Raw genomic sequence first — 27,263 nt, 5'->3', positions numbered from 1 at the left:
AGTAAGTATAGTACAGAGAAACTTTTGACTTGGAACTGTGTCATAATTTATAATTGGATAGCTTTGCAGGTTTCTAAAGAAAAAAGATCACCACTTATTGGCAACCCAAATGCATTTGTTTGTTTCCTTTAACTAGTTATACCCTGTGTACTAAGTTACTCTCCTCTCCCGTTCCCCATGAGGCCCAAAACAGCTTTATTAATAGGAACATATGCTGTTTATGTTCTTAAAAAAAAATCAGGGTGGTCTTAGATGTCTGTCTTCCATTCTGGCATTTCCCTTTATACAACCCTTTTGAATTTTCTGTTTAAAAACTGGCATTCCAATAGCTTTTCTTTGGCCTAATGCCTGGGTCACATATAGCAGCAGCAAATTAGGAATGTTAAGACGTCCCCCAAAGAAAAATGTTTGTTATGAAAGTAGAGCTGATGTGACACTTAGAATTAGAGCTTCTTAACTTATCTAAATGACAGTTAATGATGGGTTTCTTTTATTCTTATTTTAAAGAAGGGGGGATAAAAATGAAAGAAATGCCCAGAGGCTGAGATTGGGTTTGCTTCACCAAACTGTTAAATGTCAAATGTACTATACTGATAATACACCTTTTTATCTCTTTTTAGGAGCTAATTTTGTTACTCGAAAAATTAGCAGGTCAGTGGCTAAGATTTACCTTGGACAACTGGAATGTTTCAGCTTGGGAAATCTGGATGCCAAAAGAGATTGGGGCCATGCCAAGGACTATGTAGAGGTAGGAACTGACTCATTATGTTCTTAAAAATACCTGCATCAGTTGGTGTTTTCAATGCTGGGCCTCTAGTGGAAAAGCGTGACCTACAAGAGGTGGTAGCATATAAAATTTTGCTAATGCAGATATGTGTAAACTTATTACTTTCAATTTAAGGCCCCACAGTTCAACTTTACTTGTAGATTACACTGAGTGTTTCTTGAATGTGGAAACCTCTCACAATTGTTCTTTTTGTTATTTAAAATGAAGGTGTTGGGCATTCATCTGGATGATGGATGAAAAAAATGTTTGAGTAGTATTCTTTTCTTTCTAAAGCTTCTTTCTCCTTGTTTCTTGCACCTTCTCCCTCCTGCCTGCCCAATATACATATAACTAACTGTGAAAGAATTTTTAGGTATAAAGGTGCAGTTCTCAGAGCTTCAAGAAATACTACTTAATTTCAATTTGTATAATCCAAGACTTTCAGATTTACATTATGCTACTAAGGTACTCTAAGAGTAATATTCTTACGGAGCTTTTGGTTTCTGGTTATTACCTTACACATTTCTTAAAGTATGACTTTGCACACCAGTGAATTTTGTTCATTAAAAAGAGAATTGCTAAAGTGATGTTATTGCATAATACTGGATATAGTTAAAGGAAAATTCAAATTTTCATTCTTGAGACTTAGATACACATTAAATTTTGGTTTGGGTTAGATATGTTACATGTATAAGTAGTGTGATTTTTCTTTAAGCAAATGGTTATATTTTACCTTTCCCTGATCAGTATGCTTTTAAATATCGGTGGTGGTTTCTGTGGCCAGACATGAAGGAGCATGTTGGTAACATTGTCTTTTTCCCTGGAGTCCGCTTGTCCTTGTTTAGGTGCTTACAGATTTCCTGTGTTCAGGAAACTATTTCTGTCCTTAATGATTCCTCTCTGGGAAACCGGATTTGGCTTCCTTGTTCATTGATGCGATTCAAAAAGAAACTTGAACATTTACGAAAGAAAGCAAACAAGTAGTTTATTTGTTAACACAGGTTAGTCTCGGCAGTGTTATTATTTTTGTTTATAACAATTAAAAATGTATACTTGAACACCTAATACTGATTTATATTATGGACAAAAAATTAGCTCTAATTTTAAATTTTAAACAGTGTAACATTTAGATCATTTCAGTATGTTCTTCTAAGCTGTCATTACAAAGAGGCATTTATTTTATGACAGTAGACATTAGATACATTTTAAGAACATTACATTAAAAAATATATAAGGCCACACTTTCAGAAATTTTAAGAAGTAGGAGAAAGGAGAGGTTATCAATAGATGCTGAAACTGTTTTGTCTAACCTATATGGCCTAACCTACTTAAAAATATGAGGTAAGTTTTATAAAAATGAATACATTACTTTTTCAAAAATATCATTCTAGCTATCTGTATATAAGAGCAATAGAGAGCGATATAGGTACCTTCTTTTCCAAACTCTTGTTCTCCAAAATCAGAACCAAATAGATCAAATTTCATTCCATTTAATTTTATTTTTTTGCACCAGGGTAAAAAATGAAGTTTTTCTTAGAACTCAGAAATAGGGGTGCCTGGGTGGCTCAGTCAGCTGAGCATCCAACTTTTGGTTTCTGCTCAGGTCATGGTCTCAGGGTCATGAGATCGATCCTCACATCAGGTTCCATGCTCAGTGGTGAGTCTCAGAAATAGATTTTGATAGTGAAACAGCATACCAAATGTTAATAATGCTTATTACTGGTTATGTTTATTTTCCTCTTTATATTTCTGTATTTTCCATATATTTGAAATGAATGTAAACTTTTTCAGTCAGAAAAAAAAATTAATGACATTTTAAAAGTAGGCCAGAAAAAAAAATGCACAACACTATTAAATAAATACGTAAGTAATGAGTAAGTCTTTTGTGAGCTTGGTGGAGCTGGAAGAAGAACTGTGCTATCATCTCACTCCCAAAATGCCGAGCCTAGCACTGGTCCTGGGTGTAGCTCAAACTTTGAAACAAAGGGGCCACAGTTGTTTTCATTTAAAATAAAAGCATTTTATATACATTTTGGCTCAAAGACTTCAAAAAGGTCTTCCCAAATGCTGTTTTGAAGATTCCTTGACTGGATGGTGTCAGTAGAGTGAGCCCAAGAAGCCAAACCATCCATGCAAAAGTAAAATGTTCTGACCTTTCAGTAAGAATGTAAAATTTTCAGATTTTATAGAGAAACAGACATTAAGAGACAAAATTAAGTCATTCTCATTGGCATTCAAGACCTGATTTGTTCCACAATACAAATAGGTTTTGCTATGAAGGATTCCCCTGGGATTCAGACAGTAACACATGTTGATGATGTAAGAAGCATTGTATAGTTCTCATTTATGTGTCCTGAAAGACGTCTGAATTTCTTGATTTCTAAAAAAAATGCCATTATTAAGAATTCATTGTTTGCTATTTCCATTTTAAGAAATATCACCATCCTTTGCATTTCTAAATGTATTAAAATGAAGTCACTTCACAGACTTGTGACTAAAAGTAGATGTTGCCAGAATTAAAGTCAACAAGCATTAAGAATGAAAAAAGAGAAGCATTGTTTGTTTAGAGTATATCTGCATCCTGGCGCTATAATCAGCTTTAGAATAAAGAAGCCTTGGCAAGTACAGATCAAGCAAGTCATAATAGCATCTTATTTACACTCGTTTTAATTATATAATCTTTCTCATTTATACACAAACATATTGTACTGGTGAATCTTTAGATTAAGTGATGTACTTTTTTAGTTATGGATGAACTTCCACGATGAGGAGTAGAGAGCGTTTGACAAAGAGTGTAGGGATCCTAGCTGTGTCAGTGATTTGCTTAGGGTTTTATATCTCAGTTTACCCATCTGTGAAAAGGGCATAATAACAACCCTGTAAAAAATTAGCATTAATGTGCTGTACATTCATGATTAGAATCTACCTCTGTCTTATAAACATTTTTGCAACAGTTTATACAAAGCCATTTCCTGTTGCTGATTCAGGTTCATTAATCTCCATTTATAGTCTTGTTTCCTAGATCAAAATGATTTAAAACTTAATTTGAGTGGGTAAGCAGTATTTCAACTTGAAGTGAAGAATATAAAACCTATATTAAATTTTATTGTACTTCAGGATAAACAAGTTATATGCAGTTATATCTTTTCCAATATTTTATTCTAAACTTACAGGATTGTTGAATTAATTTTACCATGAGCAGCCATATACCCTCCACCCAGATTCTATAATTAACAACTAACAATTATTGTTGCAATTTGAGAAAAAATATTACTGTTTAAAGACTTCTGTAGTGCTTGATGGGTCAGAGCTCTAAATACTCAGTTTACACAAACAGATTACCAAGAATTTGCACTTCTTATGGGATATAGTCAGTTGACAATTCAAACTTTTAAAATATTTTTACCTTCTTACATAATTATATGACACCATCTCGCTCTGTTTTCATGCCTGCTGCCCTCAACATACATTGAAGTAACTCCTTGTATTCATGAGAACACACTGGGGGCTGTTGTATACCACATCCAAGCAAATTCAGGTGGTCAACATTTTAACTGCATGGTCAACTGCAAAGGAGAGGACCTCTAACTTCTCTAGGGGGCACTGGTCTTTCCACATATCTTCTGTTCAGTACCTACCATGGTCATGGTTCTAGTTGCTACACATGACAGTCTTTTAAACTTTGTATAAAGCCCAATAAGCCTACACAATGCTAAATTGCACAAAGGTAAGCAGATTTCTTTATCGTAGGACTGACTTCTCCAAACTTAGGATATATGAATGCACCGTGGCCTGCTAAGATTAATAAAGGTTTCTCAAACTTACTTAATTTTGCCACCCTTTTAATAAAAAATATAAACATCTAGCAGTGCAGAGGTAGAAAATGGCACCATATGTTTAAAATTAATGGTAACAGTTTGGTTAACAAGGTCCCAGTGTGATCCCACCTTGATGAAGCTAGTTAGAACACAACTATAGCTGGAAAATATTGAGAGGTGAGCTAATTGACAAGGGCTGGACTGGAAGTATCTTTAAGTTTTTACCACTCACAAGAGGGTCCTTGCTCTTGGGGTACATGGATAATCAAGTGACCTAAGTCTGAGCTTTTTCCAAGACTCAGCAAAAAGCCATTTAAAAAATATCATGAGGTTTTACTGCCAACAACTGACCATACAGGTGCTCTTGAAGAGTTCTCCTGGCCCAAAGGGAATCCAGGGCACATTCAAATTATTAGGGGAGGATTTTTGAGATTCATCTGAATTTTTAATATAATGGTCTCTCACACATACCTTTTTCTCCCTCCCTCCCCTCTTTCTTTCTTCTTTCTTTCCTTTCTTTCCCCTCCTCCTGTTTTTTTTTTTTTTTTTTTGGCTGGGATCATAGATTAATTTTTAAAAAGCTAGTTTTAGAAAAAAAATAATAGGGGCACCTGGGTGGCTCAGTCATTAAGCGTCTGCCTTCGGCTCATGTCATGATCCCAGAGTCCTGGGATCGAGCCCCGCATCGGGCTCCCTGCTCAGCAGGAAGCCTGCTTCTCCCTCTCCCACTCCCCCGCTTGTGTTCCCTCTCTCACTCTCTCTCTCTGTCAAATAAATAAAATCTTTTAAAAAAAAATAATAAAAATTGCCAAATGTTGGACACTCATTATGTGTCAGAAACTTTACTTAGGACTTTACATATGTTATCTTATATGATACATACAACAGTCCTTTACAGATGAAGAAATTAAGGTTTGGAGAGTTCAGGGGATGATTTGCCCAAAGCCATGGCCAAAAGAGGTGAATGAACCCCAAACTCTAGCCCAGGCCTGATACCTCAGCCATTCTCATAACCACTGATTCACTTTGACTTGAGGGGAGCAGAGACATAAGCAGTGGGGTCTGGCTAATTTTCCATTTCCCAGAGAGACAAGACCTTGAGCTTCTCTCCCTTTTCTCTTTATGCCATTTATAGTCCAAGGGGAAGAGAAGTATCTGGAGGACAGCATGTGGCTGAGGCAGCGATCAGATCTTGCTGAACCCATTATATTGACTGTATTAGGCAAAGATGCAGAGGATACGTTTGGGGAAAATGGGTAGTTAGGTGTCCTTCCCTAGCTGTCCCTTGTCTATTGTCCAAAGTCTACATGAGTTAACTTTCCTTACAACTTTCAGTTCTCTGTTGATACCAGAGACCTGGGGCAAAGCCAGGGAGCCTCTGGCAGGGGGCAGGTAGACCGTTGACAGAGCTGGGGAGAATTAACCAGTGTTTCCCCCTCCCTTCTTCCTTATCTGGCCGTCTGCCGCTCTCATTTTGCATCCTGTGTTAATTCACACAAATCTGGAAGAAAAGGATGCCATTTAAACTTTCTGAAATTTTATTTAAGGGAACGCTTACTTGTTGCAACAATGTTAACAAACTGTTTGCTTCTATTTTTTTTTTTTGTTCAGAAAAGTAGCTTGATTTCTTGTTGTGTTTGAATTCTCTGAAGTGTTCATGGAGCCAGAATCTGTTCTTTAGGTAAGGCCTCACTTAACAGAAATGCAGAAAGTCATAGTTGCCCTATTTCCACTGGCCAGGTCTTCAGTGATTGGGGATGACATCACAGGAGTGGCCAAGACCCCAAATCCCAGGAACACTAGGCTCTGTTTAAATTGTTGTCTCAGTGAATGGAGACTATACCAGCGGAATTTCTAGGATGGATTATTCATCAAGTTTTCATCCACAGATAGTTAAGAAACAAGGAGGTGGATGCATTTTTAGATCATATTTTCAGTTGTATTTAAAAAATTTAAAATTGAGCATCTGACATTAAGTTAGAAAAGTAGTTCTTGGCAAATGTGTATAAGTGCATTTACGTGGAGAGAAAAAATGAAAATGAATATGGAGTGGAGTTGCATATTCAGTAGATATAGTGCCCGTGGAAACGGATTATGAAACTTCGTGTAAATGCCATTTAAGTTCTAATGGGTAGCAATTAACCACATTAAGGTAGAAGCTTGTACTCCACCCTTTACTCACTCCCACTGATGCTAAGTGTCATCATACCACTGTAGATCATGAAATGACTGCTTGTACCAAAGAAAGTCATGGCTCTGTTCTTGAGAATAGTCTTAGGAAAACAGTGTAAAAAGCCTCCTGTTACTCTTAGATGATCACACTCATTTACCTACGTCTAAAGTGTACCATGAGGTTCGGGAGCTTTCTCCTTCTACCCTCAGTGGGGCCTGCCCAGTGCCTGTGTGCTGTTCCTCATCCTGGCTGAGCTGCCCTTCCTCACGCGTCCTCTGTCCTTCCTGCTTCTCTCTGTTGTCTCTCCTTTCCTTGGTGCCTCCCACTTCACATCTGCCTCTGCCCACAAATGAAAACTGACTCTTTAACTTCAATAACAAGACTATTCATGTGATATAGACGTAATTGCCTCTTATAAAATATGACATCACCTAAATTTAATGATGATTTTGCCTGTAGAAGGTATATATCTTTAATATTAAATGCTTCATTTTTACATTAGTGGTCTCTGGAAAGGACAAAGTATTTGCAAGTATTTCCTACTTTCGTGTGTCCCATGCCCAGAAACGCCCATAAATTACTATCTCTCTCATACACACACATACCCCACTACACACACACACAGAGTCAAAACCCTCATTTTTACATTCATTCTAAAGTACTGTTTGGTTTTATCCCACTTACCTGCTTTATTCACAGGAAATCATTTACTAAAATGACATGTTTTGTCCTCACAGAACCTGGGCCTGTGGCCCTTTTCTGTGACTTTCTCAGACCACTTACGAGCCTCTTGCTGCCATCAGGAGCCTAGGCTCCAGGATCCCAGGCTTAGCCTTAGGGGACCCTTTAATACAAGCGTGTTAATTTTGCCTTTACATCCAAAGCCACAGAGCAAAAAACCTCTTCCAAATAGAATGTTCTATAAGGCAAAGACATGCATTTTATTTTCTGCTTCTGTGTATCATGTAGAAGACATCTCTGCTTATTTTCTGCCATAGAATCATAACAGTGAAGTCTCAAAGATTCTCATCTTTTCTTTCTAGGTAAGGAAAAAATTTTGATCCGCTCTGTGAGTATTGAATCATTTGCATTTGTAAGATCAGTTATTTCTTTTTCTACCTACTGAGTTTAGTAAAGCTGGGATAGCTGATGGCTTTATAGAGCAATTAGATCTGAACTCAGGGGCAGTCTCTGTGTTGGATACCTTGATCTGTCCCATGGATTGTTCACCCAGGGCAGCGATTTTAAGATCAAGAGACAGACACCTTTTTGGACACTTTTTGGAAATAGATGCTGTGCAGGAATGAAATATCTGCCACTTTTACTTGCCAGTTAAATAGCTTTAAAATAGGTGATTGGCTTTGTTCTATGTTCTTTACTCTGTGCCTTTTTGTGGTTCAAGAATATTCAAAAGCCACCACCATCCTCTTGCGGTCAGATTTCCAAAGGGTTTTCCCATGTAGCTTTTACAGTTGTTTCAGAAACTGAAGGTATCACACATGTAAGCTAAAATATGCCCCAAATGGACAAATTTGGGATACCATTAAGTGAGATCCCTTTTTCATTTTAGAAAAAATAGACTGGGGCTTCCACCATGCCTAGTTAATTTACAAGGGTAGTTTTATAAAAGCAGTATTACTTAAAGGCAAAATTGAGAAACCCTTGCAAAACTGTCTATGCATTATTGATTTGAGTCTCCCATGGAAATAATTAGTCAAGCTCCTAAAGAAAGAGATGGAATTACTCCTTAGTATAGCTTCCCCAGCTTTCTTTCAAAGTCATGTAAAATATTTGAGATCACTTCTGCTATTTTTTCCTCATGTTATGAGGAGAATGATTGTGTTTAACTCATTACTGTTTATTACTTTCTGAAGAATCCAAGTAGATTGAGATCTCTGAGAACCAAAGCATTCCTCCACAAACATAGGATACGAAGTGGTTAGTTGTCTAGTATCAGTCTCTCAAGGAAGCTCCTCGAAGGCAGGAACTGGATATTATTCCTCATTATTATAATTGTGCCTCCCAACATGCTTGGTACAGAATGGCAGATGCCCAATAAATACTCTATTTGACCATTTCTTTATACAACTTATAAAAATGACTATATATAAAATGTGTTTTATTCCTCTCATTATTAAAAGATTATTTTTTAAACATAGCAGAAGATATTCCCTACTGAATATGATCTTACCACATTTAGGTTTCAGTTGTGATGGATTTACTTGACTCCAGGAAGTAATGTTTTCAAGCAGTTTTCTCTCTTGCTGCATGCAGACCGTAAAGGAAAACTGAATAGTGCCCATATGTTCTCATACTGTGGTAGGTTTCTCAATTATCTGCAGACTCTACTATCATTAGACTCTATTCCTATTTGTAAAAGAAGGATATATGAGCAGATGGAAAAAGTAGAATGAAAGAATGATATACTGGTCCTGATTTACCAAACAGAATCTTAATAATCACAAAAGTGGCATTAGCTTACAAGATAAGTGCCCCCCAGCATGACTGGTAACACTGACATCTGCTCATTCAGAAACCTCTTTACTTGTGTGGTCCTCACTGTATTTCTTCTCAGTTTTCAAGACTCTCATTTGATAGAGGATTCTTCTAGATAAAGCAAGATTTCCATCACAGATTCTATTGTCTTGGAAAACTTTCACTTTTCCATTCCTTCTCCCTCCCTGTCCTGCCCCCCCACCCCCCCCCCCCCCACACACAGCAGGTCACTTTCTAATAATAGGACTTTGTTTTTAAATATATGTAAAAATGAAAGATTCTTATATGGAGTTCTATGATAGCAGCTGTAGAAAACCTACATAAACTGTGCAGCTAGCAGAAAAGAGAAGTATTCCACAGTATCTTTTTGGGTTCTCTGAGTGTGTAATTTCATTTCCTCCCCTGGTCTTGCAGATCCCTGTTCCCAGGTCCATCCTCCAGCTTCTGACTCACGAAGTGGAGTGGTGTGCTTCCGCCCCAGGGGCAATGGTGTGTGGGTTGCCTGGGTGGAGCCTGGAGGAGGCAGGTTGCATTCCAGGAAGGTGACCGAGGCCCTTGCCTCTTGCCATTCTGTCACCATGTCCACACAATACAAATACTCATCCTGGGTGTGGCACTGGCTTCTTTCTCCTTGCAAAGATCAGACTCCCAGAGGCTTCGCGGTTTCATATGTTTTTTCTTATAGTATCTCCTTTAGGTCAAGAATTACTTGCTAATTTTCACTGGATCTTAAATTTCAGGTTTGAAAACAAAATACAAAGAGCTTTCACCAGACTTTTTTTTTAAACCCCCCCGAAGGTTATCCTCTTGTATTTGTGTAGTGTTTTATCATTTACATCTTTGGATTCGATTCTCCCAACAAATCTTACTCAGTGATTAGGAGAGCAGGAATTATTATTTGCATTTTCCATATGAAAAAGCTGGCTTTGAAAAGAGATGCCCTGGCCTCGTATTGTACAGTGGGTTCCAGCCTGGCCCCACTGGCTCTTCAGCGCAGCCCCTTAGGGTGAAACAGCACAGCGTTTCTGGGTTGATTCTTGATATATTGAGTCATTCCTGTGAGATTTTAAAACCATTTTTTTTCACTAACTTCAGAAGTTGACCATCTAACAAGTATTACCTCACTAGGAATTACAAATGAACTAGCATTTTTACTACTGGCCTTCTACCCATTCTGTGAAACAAAGAGCACAAATAAGAGAAATTGAGTTAGAAAGAAACTCTAAAACATATGAAGAGCCAAAAGTTAAAGGGCCAGGTCATGTATTCTAAATGGGAGACTTCCTCTGCAGTGTTAACTTAATAGTTGTACAATCATATAATTTGAAGAAGATATCAACTCTGTACAGGAAATACAGGTTTAACAGAAATCATTTCATTTGATCTTTATCTTCAAAAAAGACTGAAGAAGTTTGAAGAAATGGCATAGGTGGTTTAAATTCCATTGCCTTTTGTCAGTGGCAGCTGAAAGCTTCATTGTAGTTAACTATCTGCTAGAGCCTTTGGGAAACCAAAGCATCATTGACTGGCTGGGCCAAATGAGTCATCTATTAAAATTATCCCTAATGAATTACCGGTTTGCTTATTTAATTGCACGTGATATAGGGCTCCAGGATGTTAGAAGTCTAGTGAGACTCAAAGAAATTGTGTTGGCTTAGTTAAGCGTGTCAGTAGGATCTTTCCTAACTCACACTGCACTGATATTCCCTCCCTCCCCCTCCCTCTCCTTCCCTCACCCCTTCCTTTTGTGCCCATCCCTCCTTTTCTCCTCCTTCCCGTCCCTCTCCTCTCCATCCTCCCACCCCTGCCTCCATCTCACGCATGCTCTCTCTCTCTGTCTCTCTCTCTCTCTCTTTTTCTCTTTGTGGGTTGGGGGGAGACGGTGTCAAAAACTCTTACTTCAGAGCATCTTTGATAGGGCTCAGAGTTTTGAATATTAACCACCCAGCTTTGCTCAATGAAAGCTTTCTTAAAGCCTGATAAACTACAGCTGGCACGCCCTCGTTTATTTGTGCACTGGGCACTGTGTGAACAGCATTATATTGTGAATAGGTGACTAGTGGGCTTCCTCTCTTTTTCCTACAGCTGTGTTTTCCATATAGAATAGAGTAGCAAAAACATCATGATAATAAAAGGCTAATTACATGAAAACCATGATTATCACATGAGTTTGTATGATATCACATGAGTTTTTGTGATATCATGCTGCTATCTTGCTGATATCACACCAGCAAGAATTTTAACATCTTCAAGTATAGCTTACCTTCCATTTCCATCTTTGTAGCATGTTTGAGAGGTGGTTCACCAGTCTGCTCATTTCTTCTCAAAATTCTGCTCTACTTTGGGGGTCACTCTGAGCTGCCTCCTTTTGTTTACTCTTCCCCAGCTGCTTAACCACAAGGATTGACCATTTTCCCTGTAGTCCTGTGACCCTTTATTCAGAGCCCTCTGAGTCCCTGCTGCCAGAGCCCTTATCCCAAGTTGGTTGGGCAGCCTTCTTACACACAAAACTCTCCACGTCTCATCCCCATGCTGACCTTCTTTTGTAGACCCCAGTGCCCTTCAGAGCATCTGAAGCAGGATGTGCTCAGTGTGTTTTTATGGAATGAATGAATACCTGAGAAGGAATAGACCTAAAACCAGATTAACTTCATTGATTCATTTAATTTAAAGACTGAAACAACTTGATACATCTTCTGATCCTGTGCCCTCGTCTAATAGGTGAAGTAACTCATTATTCGGAGATAGTCACTGACTTGAGATAAAACAGCTGGTTCAGGGACACCTGGGTGGCTCAGTCTGTTAGGCGTCTGCCTTCAGCTCTTAGGTGTCTGCCTTCGGCTCAGGTCATGATCCCAGGGTTCTGGGATCGAGCCCTGTGTTGAGCTCCCTGCTCTGCAGGGAGCCTGCTTCTCCCTCTGCCTGCCACTCCCCCTGCTTATGCTCTCTTTCTCTCTGACAAATAAATAAATAAAGTCTTTAAAAACAAAAACAAAACACGGCTGGTTCAGAGTCTGAACATAACTGCAGTCTTTTGTGCTCTTTCCACTATAGCGTCTGTCAGATCACATGACCAACAAAAGGGCTACAGGATGCATTTTGTCATAGTTGTGGAGACTCATCATCTAGGTGGTTCATGCATCAGTTAGGAATTACACTCAGTGTAATTACACTCAGTTACAAGTGACAGCTCAATTACAAGTGGCGGCTTACTAGGGGTTACTTTATTCACCATGAAATGTCCAGAGGGGGTGCAAGCCGCTGCACAATTCATAGATGGCAGGGCCAAATCTCTGATCATTCCTTCTCTCATGACTCCAGGGTGGCAGCAGTCCCAGCTGTCCTGTGCAAATAAATCCCCTAGGACTATGTTAAGGAAGAGAAGGCTGCAAATCTCTGGGTAACCAGCTCTAGCATTCTGTTAGCCAGAGCCATGGCCCATGACCAACCTGCTTGGTAAGGGAGATCATGATGCCACGTTTTTAGTCTCTCAGCCTCTCTTTCTGGTCAAAGAAGACAAGAGACTGGGTGCTGCAGGAGACACCTACCTGTGTCCAAGTGTACATTTGCAAATGGTATGGTTCTGCACTAGCCACGGTGAGTGAGGGACAGAAGGGGACCTGAAGCACCAGGCTCTTCTCCTGGCCTCACCCCAGAAGCTTGTGTTGAGTGCTGTACCACAGTTGACCTTCATGTGATTGTGAACAACCACATTAAATTGGATGTTCAAGAAGCCAGAGTATAGACTATAGTTACTTTAGACTTTGTATTTAAAGGTTTATTTTTTTCAAATCATTTTTGTGATAATTCATAGGTGCTCAGTCTAACACAAATCATATGCTATTGGCTTCCAAATTTTTGCAGCAGTGCCTGTTTAAAGATTGCTAGTAGCTTTTCTCCCCATCAAGAAAACCATTCAGATCTATGGTATAGATCTACTGTGTTTTCCTTCCTCCCCCCCCGCAACAATATCTATTTACTGTTATGGATGGGAACATAATGCAAAACTGTACTTGTCTTATTTACATAAATCTCCCTGTTAGCTTTCCATTTTACCATATCTGTGTTTGAGTTTGACCTATTAATGCTTTTTTGGTTTTATAAAGAAAAAAAAGTGCTTCCCTCAGCAGAACCATCTGGCTTCGTTTCCTGTTCCTCAGCAACTCTATGTGTATTCTAACAAGGCCAGCCCTGTGGTTTTCCGAGTGGTGCTGTTACACTGGTGGTCTTAGAATTCAACAGGAGTGATGGAAAAGTTACACTATAGGCTTCTTTCAAGTCTAAAGTTTCCAAGGTGGAAAAAAATGCATATTATTGTCATTTTGACATAGCATTATTTTTTTTCTGTGACTGAAATATAGTCTTTTAAAAAGAATTACACCATTCTATTCTTTGAGGAAGAAAATGCTTCTAAAATGTCTTTTAGATAATGGGCTACCAAATTTGCATGCCAGCAAGCTGAGGTGACTGAAAATATAATTGAGACATGCTTATAATATGCAGGTTTTCTTAAAGAGTCAGTTAACAGTAACTAGTTTTTTTTTTCCTTAAATTGAGATATAATTGACATGTAACTTATAGTTGACCCTGAAACAGCATAGGTTGGAACTGTGTGGATCCACTTTTTCAGAGATTTTCTTTTTTTAAATAAATACAGTACAGCACCCATAAATGTGTCTTCCTTATGATTTTCTTAATAACATTTTCTTTTCTCTCGCTTACTTTATTGTAAGAATACAGTATATAATATATAGACAAAATATGTGTTAATCAACTGTATATGTTATCGGTAAGGCTTCTAGTTAACAGTAAGCTGTCAGTAGTTAAGTTTTGGGCGAGTCAAAAGTTATACATGAATCTTTGACTGTGCAGAGGTATCAGTGCCCCTAACCCCTGCATTGTTCAAGGGTCCACTGTATGTCAGTGTCAGGTATACAGCATAATTTTTCAATATTTGTATATATTGTAAATTGATCATGACAGTGAGTCTAGTTTAGTTAACATCCATTACCATATATATAGTTACAAATTTTTTTTCTTTTGGGGAGAACTTTTAAGATGTACTCTCTTAGCAACTTTGAAATATACAATATAGCATTAAAACTATAATCACCATACCATACATGACATCCCATGACTTACTTGTAAGTTATAATGACTTTATAATGGAACTTTTTGACCACCTTCACCCATTTCACCAGCCACCAACCCCTGCCTCTGGCAACCACCAATCTGTTCTCTGTATCTATGAGCTCAGTGTTTTTGTTTTTGTTTTTGTTTAGATTCCACATGTAAGTGAGATCATACAGTATTTGTCTTTCTCTTTCTGACTTATTTCACTTAGCATAGTGCCCTCAAGGTCATTTATGTTGTCCCAAACAGCAAGATTTCCTTCTTTTTTTTATTGCAAAATAGTATTTGTATGTGTGTTTTTGTAGTTTTCTTAAAGGATCAAATTAGCAGTAACAGCAAGCCAATTTTGTAACTGAAGGATTCTCTCTACTTTGTATTTTGTGTGACCGAAGGGAAGGTAAATCTGCTTTTGACAGGTGATTTGTAATGCTGCTTTGGCCTTTTAGTGCACTCAGAGATCATCTGAGAATTGGATATATTCCCACAGAGGTATGTGTATAAGGAGGTGAAACTCTGTATTTTTATGTTGTAACATTCCACAGATTTTGAAAAATTTCTCACCATATATGCCCTTATTTTCTCTTTTCTGAAATGCTGCTTTTTAATGTAACATGGAATCAAAAGGTTTTTATTTGTGTATGTGACTGCCTGCCTACCTTCCTTCTTTCCTTCCTTCCTTCCTTCCTTCCTTCCTTCCTTCCTTCCTTCCTTCTATCCATCCATCCATCCGATATTATGTGGAACTCAGATACATAAGCTATGGAGAGAGGAAGACCCTCATGGTATTTTTTTCTCTCTTTCTCTCTTTTTAAAATAGGTTTCATGTTCATCAAGCAGTAGGCATTATATTTGGGGACAAATTTTACTACATAAGATAATAAAATTAAAGTGCTTAACCTAACACCTACACATAGGAAGGACTAAGAAAAAAAATAAAAAGCCCCCTCCAAAATTACTTAATTAGGTCACATCTTTTTGGTGATTAGGAATGATAAATGCTAAAAAGTATAGGACTATGAAATCTCTGATTCTTCCATGAAGTTTAAAAACTGTGAGCTCAGACTTACTATTTTACACTGAAAAACACTCTGCACCAGAGGATTCAGCTATTTGTGGTGTTTTTCCTCCTATATTAGTCTTTGTCCCTCCAAGACCTTGCTTAGCCTGAATGCTGCTTGAAGATGTACAAAATTGAAGGGAATGCTCATTTTTAATTTTAAGAGGAAGAGAACAAGTTAAAAATTGAGGCTAATAAAAGTTAATGAGGAGCATTTAAATCCTTTAATGGTTCACTTTATGTTGCAAGTCAGAATGGTTAATGCTATTATTGTATACATATGGCAACATCCTTTCTCTGCTATAATTCTTTTCCCTTGAAAATGAGCCAATGCGACATGGAAGGCCTATCATACTCTTGTGATTTCTGTTCATTCTTTTGACAAACTCCACAATTTTTTTAAATGGGAGAAAGAACAGGGACAAGGAAATTAAAATATAAAGTTCTGCTTTTGGGTTTTTTCTCTTTTTTTGCCATTTTCCTCTTATTTCACAGATTACTGAATAAAACATAGTTATCAGTGGAGTGACCATTTCTAACTGTCTCTTTGTGCTTAAAAATTTATTTTGGGATGGGAAACATTCCCCAAACCCAGAGGGTACACTTAATATGCCAGTTTTCGTTTGAGAAGAATTACTTTTCAGTTGTAGGTGTTTTGGGATGTAGCCTGACTCAACATCCAGTATTAATGGTCCAAAGATAGAACAGCTGAACTTTCTGACTGGCCTTCTTTGGGAGACATTAGCATGTCCCTGGAGACAGTTTCCCTAGCTCTGGTTACTCGAATCAGTATGTAGAGAAAGCTTATTACTTTCAGAAACATTACTCTTGGATGGCCCTGTTACTCAGATCAAATATATGGTATATATTGCTGTTTTCTTTATGTTAGAAATGAACTAGATCCTCACTGTATCCTTGACTGCAGAGTCCAGACTATGGGAACCTATCCCATATCAGACCACCTTGAAACAGGTACTTCAGTAATTAGGATGAATAAATAAGCCAGACAGTCTTCATGCAGAAATCATTGCAACAGTCACAAATGTTATAGAACAATTCTAAGTGATGGTTAATGCAGTGAACTTTTTGTGATAAAATTAAATGCCCTTTCTCCTGAGTTAGCAGTGATTTTTCTTAAAAGCACAAAACCAACTTTTTAGTAGCAATTTTTAAGAGTTAATACTCAACTCACCCAGGAAAATTCTTTTATCATGTATTTCCTAGAGGGCATTAACCTCATGAGCTGGTTTTATTAGAATAAAATACATGTTTGTGGAACTTCTCTCCAAATAGGACATGAAATCTTGCTGGTTTGTGCCTACTGTTTTCTCGTCTTGAGAAATTTTTGTGGTGAAGACAGTTGACTGCATGGCCTGACACAAAAACGCCTATGCCATGGTGAAGAGCGTGCCTCCTGCCGTTTCAGGTCCTCAGGCTCTGCTGCCCACTAGCTGTGGAGCTTCAGGCAAATCACTTTATCATCCTGTATCTTAACTTTCTCCTCTTCAAAGTGAGGGAGCTAGAGTCCTACGTAGTGTTAAGAGTCATAATCTGAGAATACGATTCTAGTTTAAGAAACACTTTTTCCATAAAAGGCTTATTGACCATCTAGTATAAAATGTTTTGTTTTCAGTGATGCAGAGTATGCTTTCATGTTTTGACACTGTAAAATTCCTAAGTGAAACAAATCATTTATACAGCCCAATGTCATCTTTTTTTTTCCAATTTTCATCACTTATTCCTGAATAATTTAAGCTTTTGCTCTTAACAAGCTTTAACATTTATTTCCTTTTCCTTATCAGGCTAAAAAGTTCTATAGAACATCACTATCCAATAGAAATATTCATTCAAGCCACATAAACGAATGATTTAATTTTATATAATTTTAAATTTCCTAGGAGACACATTTTAAAAAAGTAAAATGAACCAGGTGAAATTAGTTTTAATATTATATTTTATTTAACCGAATTTATATATCTAAAATGTATGTAAAAAATATAAAATATTAAGAAGACATTTTGTATTCTTTGTTTTTTTTCTCTAAGTTTTTACAATCTATGTAATAATGTATTTTATGCTTTACAGCAAATCTTAATTAGGATTAGCCACATTCCAAGTCTCATTTCAAACTAGCCCCTACTATAGTGAACACTGCAGTGAAATTCTGTATATTTGTAGATTTTGAGTTTGCTTTCTTTATGTACAGAGTTGCATATTTTAACACCAGCATTCATACATGTAGTTATGGGATCCTGGGGAAGGGCATCTGCAAGAAAATGGATTCATCTGTGGATGCTTGTATGATGCCATGTTTTGGATAAGCAATTTGTCATTTTTCTCTGTCGTAATATGTGACTTGATGTCAGTGGCCCTCCCCTTGTCCCACTAGTAATGCATGAAGACCACAGCCTGGCTGTCCCTGCATGCTCAAAGGACCAGGCAGAAGACTTTCTTCCCAGTTTTTTCCCAGAGAGAGTTTTCATGGAGGTTTTGGAGGGCTGTAGCCAGCACCATGCTCAAGTGGATATCTTCGATGGTCTGGAATACAGCTTACCCTTGGGGAAAAGCAGTCATACAAGAATCACTGTGAGTCAGTGGATACCAGTTAAAGAAAGGAACTTAAACCTTAGAGCAAGATCCTTTTGCAATCCAGAGAATCCCAGAATTTTTAAAGTAAAGGACCTTAGAAAGCATGTAGTTGTTAACATAGGATTAACCATGAAGGACAGGGTATGTATATATCTTTGGGTGTCTGATTTAGACTAGATAGATTCATTGTGACTGTTGTGATTCAGAGGTAGACAGAATCTCAGGTTCAAGTGGAATTCTGGACTAAATTTAATTAAGTGCTTTAACTTCAGACTACGAATGTATTTAATTTTGGGGAACAATTTAGCTGCATCTTTCTGTATGATTTATTCCACTCAATTTTGAAGACTGCCAAACTTCACTAGTTACAAAAACCCAAAACTCTTTGTTTAAAAGGAACTTCATCAAGTCTCATGGTGTGTTCTTTTTATTCTTACGGACAGCAAGACAAATAAATTGAACATCTATAACTTTATCGGTATGACTAATATACTAAGGTTTCAGGTGAATCCTTGTTATTCTTCCATTTACATAGCAACTTCTTTCCCAAGGATTTCAAACTATTTTTTTCTGAACAAGTTGGTGTAGCTTTCCTAACTACAGAGATATGGATGTTTTAACACCCCTAGAGGCTAAAATGGCTTGCCTTTAGGGTCAGCCATGGGTCCGGGGCAAACCTGCCATTTTTAGCCTGGGACTCCTGATTCTTGGATTTCTGCTGTCATTGTTATTTAAAAACATGAAGGAAAATGGTATTAGAGACCATTCCAATACTTGTCCACTTGTGTGTGAGCAAAGAGCCACAACAAAGTCTGTACTTCTCAGTCTCTCTTTTTAGTCTTTGAGCTGAGAGTAAACAATTTATGCTTTAGATTGCCACGAGTTTGTTTGAGGATCAGAGTGATGATCAGAAGAAGTAAATGAAGAAGAGGAAAGAACTTTGGCTGAACGAAGTGATTTACTTTCCGTGACCTCTTTGTTCCTTTCTGAATAGTTCTCTTAGTTGGGATGGATGACATTAAAGTGATACCATCTTTATTGAGGTTTATATCACAAACCAAATTATATGCATCTCAAAGAAAATTTTTGATTCCAATAAATATTTTTTCCCTAAAGAAGTTCAGAACAAAACTGGTCAATACTCAAAAACTCCTTTTCAAAGAGAAACCTGAGGTGAAGCTTTTAAGTGAAAAATGTAAGAAAAGGAATGTACAACAAATGGTATAGCTCATTTATTAATCAGGTATTATCTCTAATATATAACCATTCACTGTCTTATTTATAACTGCACATTAACTTAAAATTTTTCTTTGTGTTTTTGTAAAACGTGTGTCCTCACAGAGGCCAAACTGACTCAGAGTGAGAAAAGCTTTTATGTTTGTTCTATGACAGCTTTGCTTTGTTACAGTGAACAAATCACTGATATTTGCTTTATGAAATTATTGGCCTACTTATCTGGGAAAATAAATACACTATGTCCTATAAGAAAAGGGTACACCTGTTTCAGTTAAAAGACCCCCTTGAAGTTAGGACATTCCTAGGAGTATTCATATTACTTTTCTTATTTCATTGTACTGGCCCAAAGCAGGTATCTGGTCTTTGATTACTTAAATGAAACTTCTTTATAAATACTTTTAGAAAGTTACCTCTATTCATAGGTCACAATTATTGCTTTGTGCCAGGTTTGTTTGTTTAAATTCTACTAAAGTTCTGCTCTGAAAATTGGTACACAGAACTGTGTGGCCCTTGATTTGTGAGACTTATCCACTGGTTTGTCATCTTCTTCCTCTGCATTATATGGAGTTTTAAAATATCTGAGTGTGTGTAGGGGGGGAGTTAAAGTTAATGTAGATGCACACACAAACACACAAATGCACACTCACACCCATGCGTGTATGGCCATCTTCCCCTAGAAGCCAAGAATCAAATGGGAGAGAAACCACATATGTGAAAACAAGAAATGATGTTAAGGGTGAGATTGCAGGTACAAACATATGGAAATATTACCCTCAGCCTTCATCATCCTGTTCACAAATTGACAAAGGAAATGATGGAGCTTTTCTGTGTGCCTAAGCACTCACCCTCTGTGGTCAGGCAGACGGGACAAGTGCCATCCGACTCCTGCCTCCTTGCAGCATCTGGGACTACCCCTTCCTACTCTCTCAGTGTTATTGGGCAGACGATAACTGGTGAAAAGGACCTTGCAAGCTGTGGTGTAGGTAGCCTTGGACCTGCAGAGAACAGGGAGCACTCTGCAGACCCCTTCAGCCCCAATGGCTCACTGTGATAAGAAGGCAGCTCCCAAGGGACAGAGCCCTCCCCCTCGTCTGTAGCACAGAATGCTCTGGGAGCTGCAAGACTGGTTTGCAGACCTAGGTCCCCTACATTAAATAGGTTTTGTAGGTGTACAGCATTTCTCAGCCAAGGCTCTGTAACCTCCCAACTTCAAAATCTCTTTGAGAAACTAGAGAACACAGAGATGTGAAGAGTTTAATTTCCAAAATCAGTGAATAACTATATTCAGATAACTTTCACTTTAGGTGAAAAAAAGGAAGGGCCGTAAGAATTACAACACCCTGGCTTCAGTGACACAATTGCCCTTCATTGTGCTGTGTTCACTTCAACCCTGGTTATTTAATTTGCAGCAATTAGTGTGTTGGTGTAGCCTGAATAGTGCCTAAGAATCTCAGGCATTCAGTGGATATCAATCAAAGTGCAGTGTCTCATGCCATGCTAGGCACTTACCTACTAAATCCTGGCACGCTGTGCCTCGGAGCTGGTGACTGCCCACTCGCAGGAATGGCGGACTGACCACCCACAAGATGGTTCCTCTACATATGCATGTTGTTATGAAAAGCCAGCTCTGAAATGTGATAGCCCTCCGAAAGGTCTCTAATGTGCGGCTTACCTGACAGTTGTGCTTAGTAGCTTCAACCTCAAGTCTAATCACAGAGCAACAGTTCTATTAATCCTTGTCACAAGCGTCAACTCATTCAGTAGTTTTAGGTAAAGATGATTGTATCTTTAGGAACAGCCTTTTTGGGTGGCTCTGTGAAGAAAGAGTCAATGAATACTACAGTATGGTGAGTGGCACACACTCACAGCCACCTGGGCATTCCTTCTCAGAGACTCCTACACACATGTTCCCAGACACCCTTTAGGGTCATGCTCACCCGCCAAAGCCCCTAGCTGCATGTTGGTACTATGGACAGATACACAGGTAAACACCAGTACCTTTTTTTTTCTGTCCCTATCATAACACTGTACCTGTGTGGTCAGCTACTAGAGTGTCCATGTCGAAGGTGGTAGGAGCTTTCCAAGCCTGTCCTCTGCTTGAATAGGTGTTTTTATCCCCATTTTGCCCATGGAGAAAGGAGGCTCAGCTTGGTGAAGTAACTTGCTCAGAGCATGTGTGGGTAGTAGTTCTAATGGAGTTTGAATGTGCTTTCTACTCTTAGGCCATGCCACCTCTCTCTATCTCTGATGCCCTTATTCCCTTTCCTGTACTCCACCTCTTCTTTTTTGCAAAACATTTTTCCTACCATTATCTCCCTTTGGGGAACTTGTTCACTTTGCCTGCAGTGATTTTTGACACTTTTCTTTTATCACCCATGTGTACCTTGTGACACTAGGCCGGGACCATGTGCACCAGCTTTTGCCCTCCAGGGAGGGGAGAGGGCTTGTCAGTAGTCAAAGATCCTGCAGTAGAAGCCCCTGCTGTGTGCTGGGCATCATGCTAGGCCAGGTGACACTGTAGAGAAGCATTAGCTGGACTTCCATCTGTGGATGCTCATTTGGCACTTGGGGGTCACCATTCTGATATGGCTCTGCTCAAGTTGGCAGTGAGCTCAGCACATTGTCAAAGCTTAAGTCAGGGAAGGGTATTACAGATAGCCTTCCCATGACAGAAACAAATTCATTAGTTAACTTTACTCTTGTCTTTGATCAAATAACTATAACTTCTTTTGGCTTGTTCTGTCTAAAAAGAAAAAAAAAATCAGCATGGGAAATCTGACCTTATTTAATCAGCCAAAAGATGTTTGGTGTTGTTAACCAGGAAATGGGTCCTGGAGAATTTTCCCCACAGCTAGGAAGGAGAGGCTTGGCAGGGCCACTGCTCGCTGCATGCAAATGAGAGCCCTGATTAACACTAAGGCCCCACTGGGATTTGTCCTTTTGGAAGAGATAAGGCCAAGGCTCCTACCCTGCTGTGCAATCAGCCAGCTACGCCAGGAGCCATTTTCTCTCATCCATGATTGCATTTATTTTGTTATGTACAATTTTAGGTTATTTAAATCTTCAATCTTTTTTTTAAATGCCTTTCTCAGAGGCCATTCTCTTCTGAACCATTTGTCCTGCAGCCCTCGGAAGTCTGGAGGGCCTGTGCTGACATCACGTGCTCTACATTCAACAGCACTTTTCTGTTCTGAGCTTGCCCTCCTCCCCAAAGCTGAAATAAATCAAAGTTGGTTGAGACTCAGTCGCAATAAATCAAGACCTGTCCAGAACTGGAGCCTGCCCAGTCAAAATGTCATAGCTTGGCTTTCACTGAGGATTAATTAAAGGCCTGATATAAAGCCCAGATGTGCTTTAGGAGAGTAGCAAGCTGCCTGGTGGCTGCGTCTCCCCAGGTTTCTGCCCACCCAAGAATATGCTGGAGGAGGACAGGAAAGGCATCCAGGGTTGGGAGGGCACAAAGGGGGAGGGAGGCTCCCATCAACGCATCTGAATGGACTTTATCTAGTTTGGAGGAAATAGAACAAGCTCTCCAACAAGGGAAAAATTCTATCTATGTCAGCCTATGCGTATACAGTATTTAAACGGAAGGAAAATATAATAGCTCAGAAATTGTGTTTTAATTGAGGAGACAAAATGAACCAAGTAAAGGAGTTTAAAAAAAAAATTGTAATAAAATTAATGCCTAGTTCATAGTGAACCTGTAAATTTTTTAGCCCAAAGAAGCTCTGCAGATAAAACACTTTTGAGGTGGTTTTTTTCACAGAAGGCTCAATTAGACAGGGATAGCTTTTGGATTAGGATTTACTCCCAGTTTTTTCTTTAGTTCTACATGATTCCACATAACCATCCAAAAAAGGGCAGTAGATTAAATTCCCATGGAACATGTTTATATGAAAGAGACTATGCAAGATGGACTAATTCTCTGTATGTACAAACAAAATACTGCATTTGAAACAGAAAACAAAATATAACATATAATTTAAAACCTTACATAGTGGCCATGTTTTTACATAACTTTAAACTTAATATTTACCACTGTAGACATTTGATTCTGAAGTTGGATTAAAAAAAAAAAAAAACAGGGGGCACCATCAAAGATTAAAAATACATCTGCAATCTTTTTCTGTGGTAATATGTATACCGAATATCTGAAAATCGGCTATTTAGAAACTTTATAAATAAAACAGTGAATCTCCTGATTGCTAAACAATCTATAGTAGACAGTTGGTGCTAATAATTAGAATACTTTGATAGGAAAAAATAAGGCTATTTGTGACTAGGAGAGTTTGCTATTTTATATAGCATGTGTTTATATGAACATTAAGCTTTCATCGATGGAAACTTCAGTTTTTCCCAGAATGATATATTTTCTCACTGTTATGTTGATGTTCACATTCTAGACATGAAACTTTTGTTTCCTATGAACTTAAATAATGAAATGGCATGTAAATTCAACAGATTTCAGAAAAACACTGTGGTTTCAACTGAAGTGATCTGAATGTTTTTATATCTATTATTTGACCCAGCAATTTAAATATATGACCATATCCAGTTGTAAGGGTTTTTTAAAACTACTCAACTTTTAATAGCCACATTATAAGTGATTATATATAGCTTCTTAGTAATTTTTTTGTCCTATAATCTGAATATCTTGTGGTTAAAGTAGCAATTTAAATAGACTTTTAACATACCTTCGCAGTTTATCAGAAATAACAATTTCAGCTGTTTTCCAGATGATCAAACTGCATATTCTGTTGAGATTACTGAAGATTGGTAGATCATTTGGGATTGTTAAGGGTCTAGTGGCACAGTATTTGGCTTTCTAAGGCCTTTCTCAAGAGCGTCCTCTTATTTTAGTCAGTTATCTAGAAAAAAAATTACTGCAAACTTACATTTCCATTAGTACAGATAATTGATATTTTCAGTAGTTTTGCCATTTCATGCTTTATTGCTTAGTCCATAAGTAAATTTCATATTTACCATTGCTTTTTATTCTACATTTAAATTTCACTAACACTATGTGAAGCTGAAGAGCCCAGGTCAGTGTGTCTCTAGAGTGAAGATTGGGTTTTCAGAGTCAGGAAATTTAGAGAAATAGACCTTTCCTACTGCCCACTTTAAATACTCTTGCATACTCAACTCTCAGCAAACTTAATTTACACACATCAAGAACTTTGAGCCAATTGGCAATTGATATATGATGTAACCTGTGGTACTGTAAAGGAACTTCCAGATTTTTCTAATCCCTTAAGGTTTTATATTTCAGTTTGAAGTATTTTCACCTTTAAATAAAATTGTACCCTTTTATCTTTGGACAGTAATCTTCCCAGCACCTACAATAGGCCTTCTCTACTGTCTAGCCTATTAGTTCATGCAGCCTCCTAAATAGTAGTGATTTATTACTTAGTTGTTTATGTGTTTGTCTATCCAGACAGATTACAAATCCCTTGAGGGCAACAGTGCTGTGTTTGATTTGGTTTCTTTAGTGTCAAACTCAGGAAGAAGCACATAGGATGAACGCAGTATCTGCTGATGACTGAATAGACAGGAGACTAGGAAGGGGCACTTTGATACATCATTGCCATGGCATGCCAGAGGACACAGCAGATTGCTATGACAGCCCTTCAAAACTACTACCTAAAAGTGTTCCTGCTCTGAGAGAAAGAACAACAGAAATCTCTTAGTACATAAAGTATTTGGAGAAGGTGCATTAACTTTTTCTATTTGAGGGACTTTTAGTTTCTAGAAACAGTAATATATGATCCTCAACAGATTCAAGTTACTACAATTCCCTAAAAAGTGGCCTGGCTCCTAGAATAGTCTTTTTCATTATATATTTTTCCTTATGTGTTTTTAATCACATTGAGGTGAAAAGCTGACTTAATGGACCTAATGTAGTTTTGATAAGTGTGAGCGTTTGCACACTTAAAAATAACACTACCTGTGCCAGCAAGGACATCTTATTACCAAGCCCAAGTATTAACACACTGTTGTGTTAATGGTATTAACACACTATTCAGAAAAGACTGATTTTAAGAGCTTGCTGTAGTCAAAAGTCAGAATTATGTTATACATTGAGGTGGAAAATATACCTTAATTAACACAGACTGTCCATAGCCCAAGGTATTGGGCCTGGGGGGTGATTCAGGCCTGCTTGCCCTCTGGGGCTAAGACTAGGCACAGAGGGATCAAGGAGCCTGCAGCTCTGATTCTTCAGCTCCTCCAGAAAACATGGTTCCAGAGGTCTGCTTGGGCTCTGCTGCCAGCACTCTGCCTCTCTCTAGTTTTGATTGTTGCTGAAGACATATGTTTCTTGCTGGTTAGATGTACGAGGAATTGGTCTAGTGAGGGAAGAAAAGGTTACAGCATAACTTGCCTCCCTAGTGTATTAGTATGTTAGTATAGCATATTGGGATAAATGAATTGCCTGAAACACTCTTGAAGTGATACCATCCAGAAGCACTTTTTTGAATTTAGGGTGGGCTACTTTTTCAATGTATAACTTTCTTTTTTCAATGAATAACATTTTAGACTAGAAGGTTCACTTAGAAGCCGTCTGTTCTGATTAGATGTGGAAACGAAGACCAAAAGAAGTCAACGATTTATTCAGTGTTGTACAGCCAGAGCTGAAAGAATAAAACAACCTCTCAGCCTTTTGGCTCCTGTTTTTTTCTCTCCACTATTGTCTCATATTGTCACATTATTTTAAAGATTGGTGGAAGTTGACCATAAAGCTTCATGACTAGTTTCTGAAAATACATCTAGCCATATGCTCCTCATGCATGTACTTTTTTATTTTATATTCTACTTCAATATGTTATCTTAAAAATGTCATCATTTATGAAATCTGACATCATCCTTAGCAGCATGAGGTCCTTATGAACATATTTTTAGTGGTAATGTATGCTTAGCTCTTGAAGTTGAAGGGATAGTTACAGAGAGATGAATTTGATGGCTGCTGTGTGCTCCGCGCTAAAGTGTCAGACAGCTTTTTCCTTCATGCATTGTTGGCAGTGTTTGCTGTAGACTCCACATGATAAAAGTATTAGATTGTTACATTTCAGCGGTTATCTGTATCTGCTCGGGAACCGCCTCCACTTGGGTGGTCATCCCCCCCGTGTTAGACCCCAAGGAGGTCACCCCCACAATTGTACTCTCTCTCCTGCTTCGCCCGGTGGGAGGCCCTGACTGCTGGGGAGGGCTTCTAAGCCACTCCTTTGGCACAAATTGGGCTTCCTGCTTCTCAAAGCTGTCCTTCCTGGAGAAGGGACAGTTCTTGTAGAAAATCAAGTGACTTAAACATTCGCTAAAAACGTGTGGGTGTCTACGTGGACCTTCGTTGGGGACTGACGACAGGGTGTCCTGCCACTGGTGACCGGGTTCTTTTTGCCCAGCTTCTTTGCAGTCAGACCACAACTGATGCTGTCTTCCATAAAGATTAGGTCATGTTTACAAAATTGTCTGAGCTAAGGTTTTCCTGAAGCCTTAGGAGATTGTTTTTTGGCTTTGAAATTTAATATTTTTTATAGTAAACTTATTAAAAGTTCTGCTTTTTTCCATCATTTCCTGGAATGGCCTGAGGGTTTTTTCTGTCTTGGTTCTGTGCAGCCTGAGCACTGGGTTTTCCTAGTGAAGGTCTTCTCTCTTTAATGGACACTCCTCTTTAAAAATCTTAGATCACCTTTATCCCACTTTAGCCCACAGAGTATCATAACCCCTCTGCACTTTACGCCTTCTCCATGTAGCCATGATGCATGGAAACAGTGGTTTTAAATTTTCTCCTGGTAATAAAGTTAGTGTTCATTATTCCAGTTCATAAGTATTAGATCAAAGAATTCAGAAGAAATAACATTAGTCACATTTAAATCTGATACTTTAATTGTTATTCACACTAGTTGTCTTGCCAGCTCTATAAACAGGGAGGATGGATGGAGAAAAAAGGAATAAAGAGAAAAGAAAAGAAGGAGAGAAGAAGCTTCCCTTCTAATTTTA

General features: G+C 38.2%; 1 protein-coding gene across 2 annotated transcripts in view; it reads left to right on the top strand.

Annotated features, from left to right (window-relative positions):
- GMDS (GDP-mannose 4,6-dehydratase) overlaps nucleotides 1-27,263 on the top strand; it is a 652,731-nt gene that overhangs the window by 348,676 nt on the left and 276,792 nt on the right. For both annotated transcript variants that reach the window (XM_027603643.2, XM_027603644.2), the window contains one exon: nucleotides 621-748. In XM_027603643.2, the coding sequence (XP_027459444.1) occupies nucleotides 621-748 (128 nt within the window). The remainder of the gene's footprint in view (nucleotides 1-620; nucleotides 749-27,263) is intronic.

This window comes from Zalophus californianus, chromosome 7 (genome assembly GCF_009762305.2).
Source record: "Zalophus californianus isolate mZalCal1 chromosome 7, mZalCal1.pri.v2, whole genome shotgun sequence".
Lineage (NCBI taxonomy): Eukaryota > Metazoa > Chordata > Mammalia > Carnivora > Otariidae > Zalophus > Zalophus californianus.
This window is presented reverse-complemented; position numbering and strand designations above follow the sequence as displayed.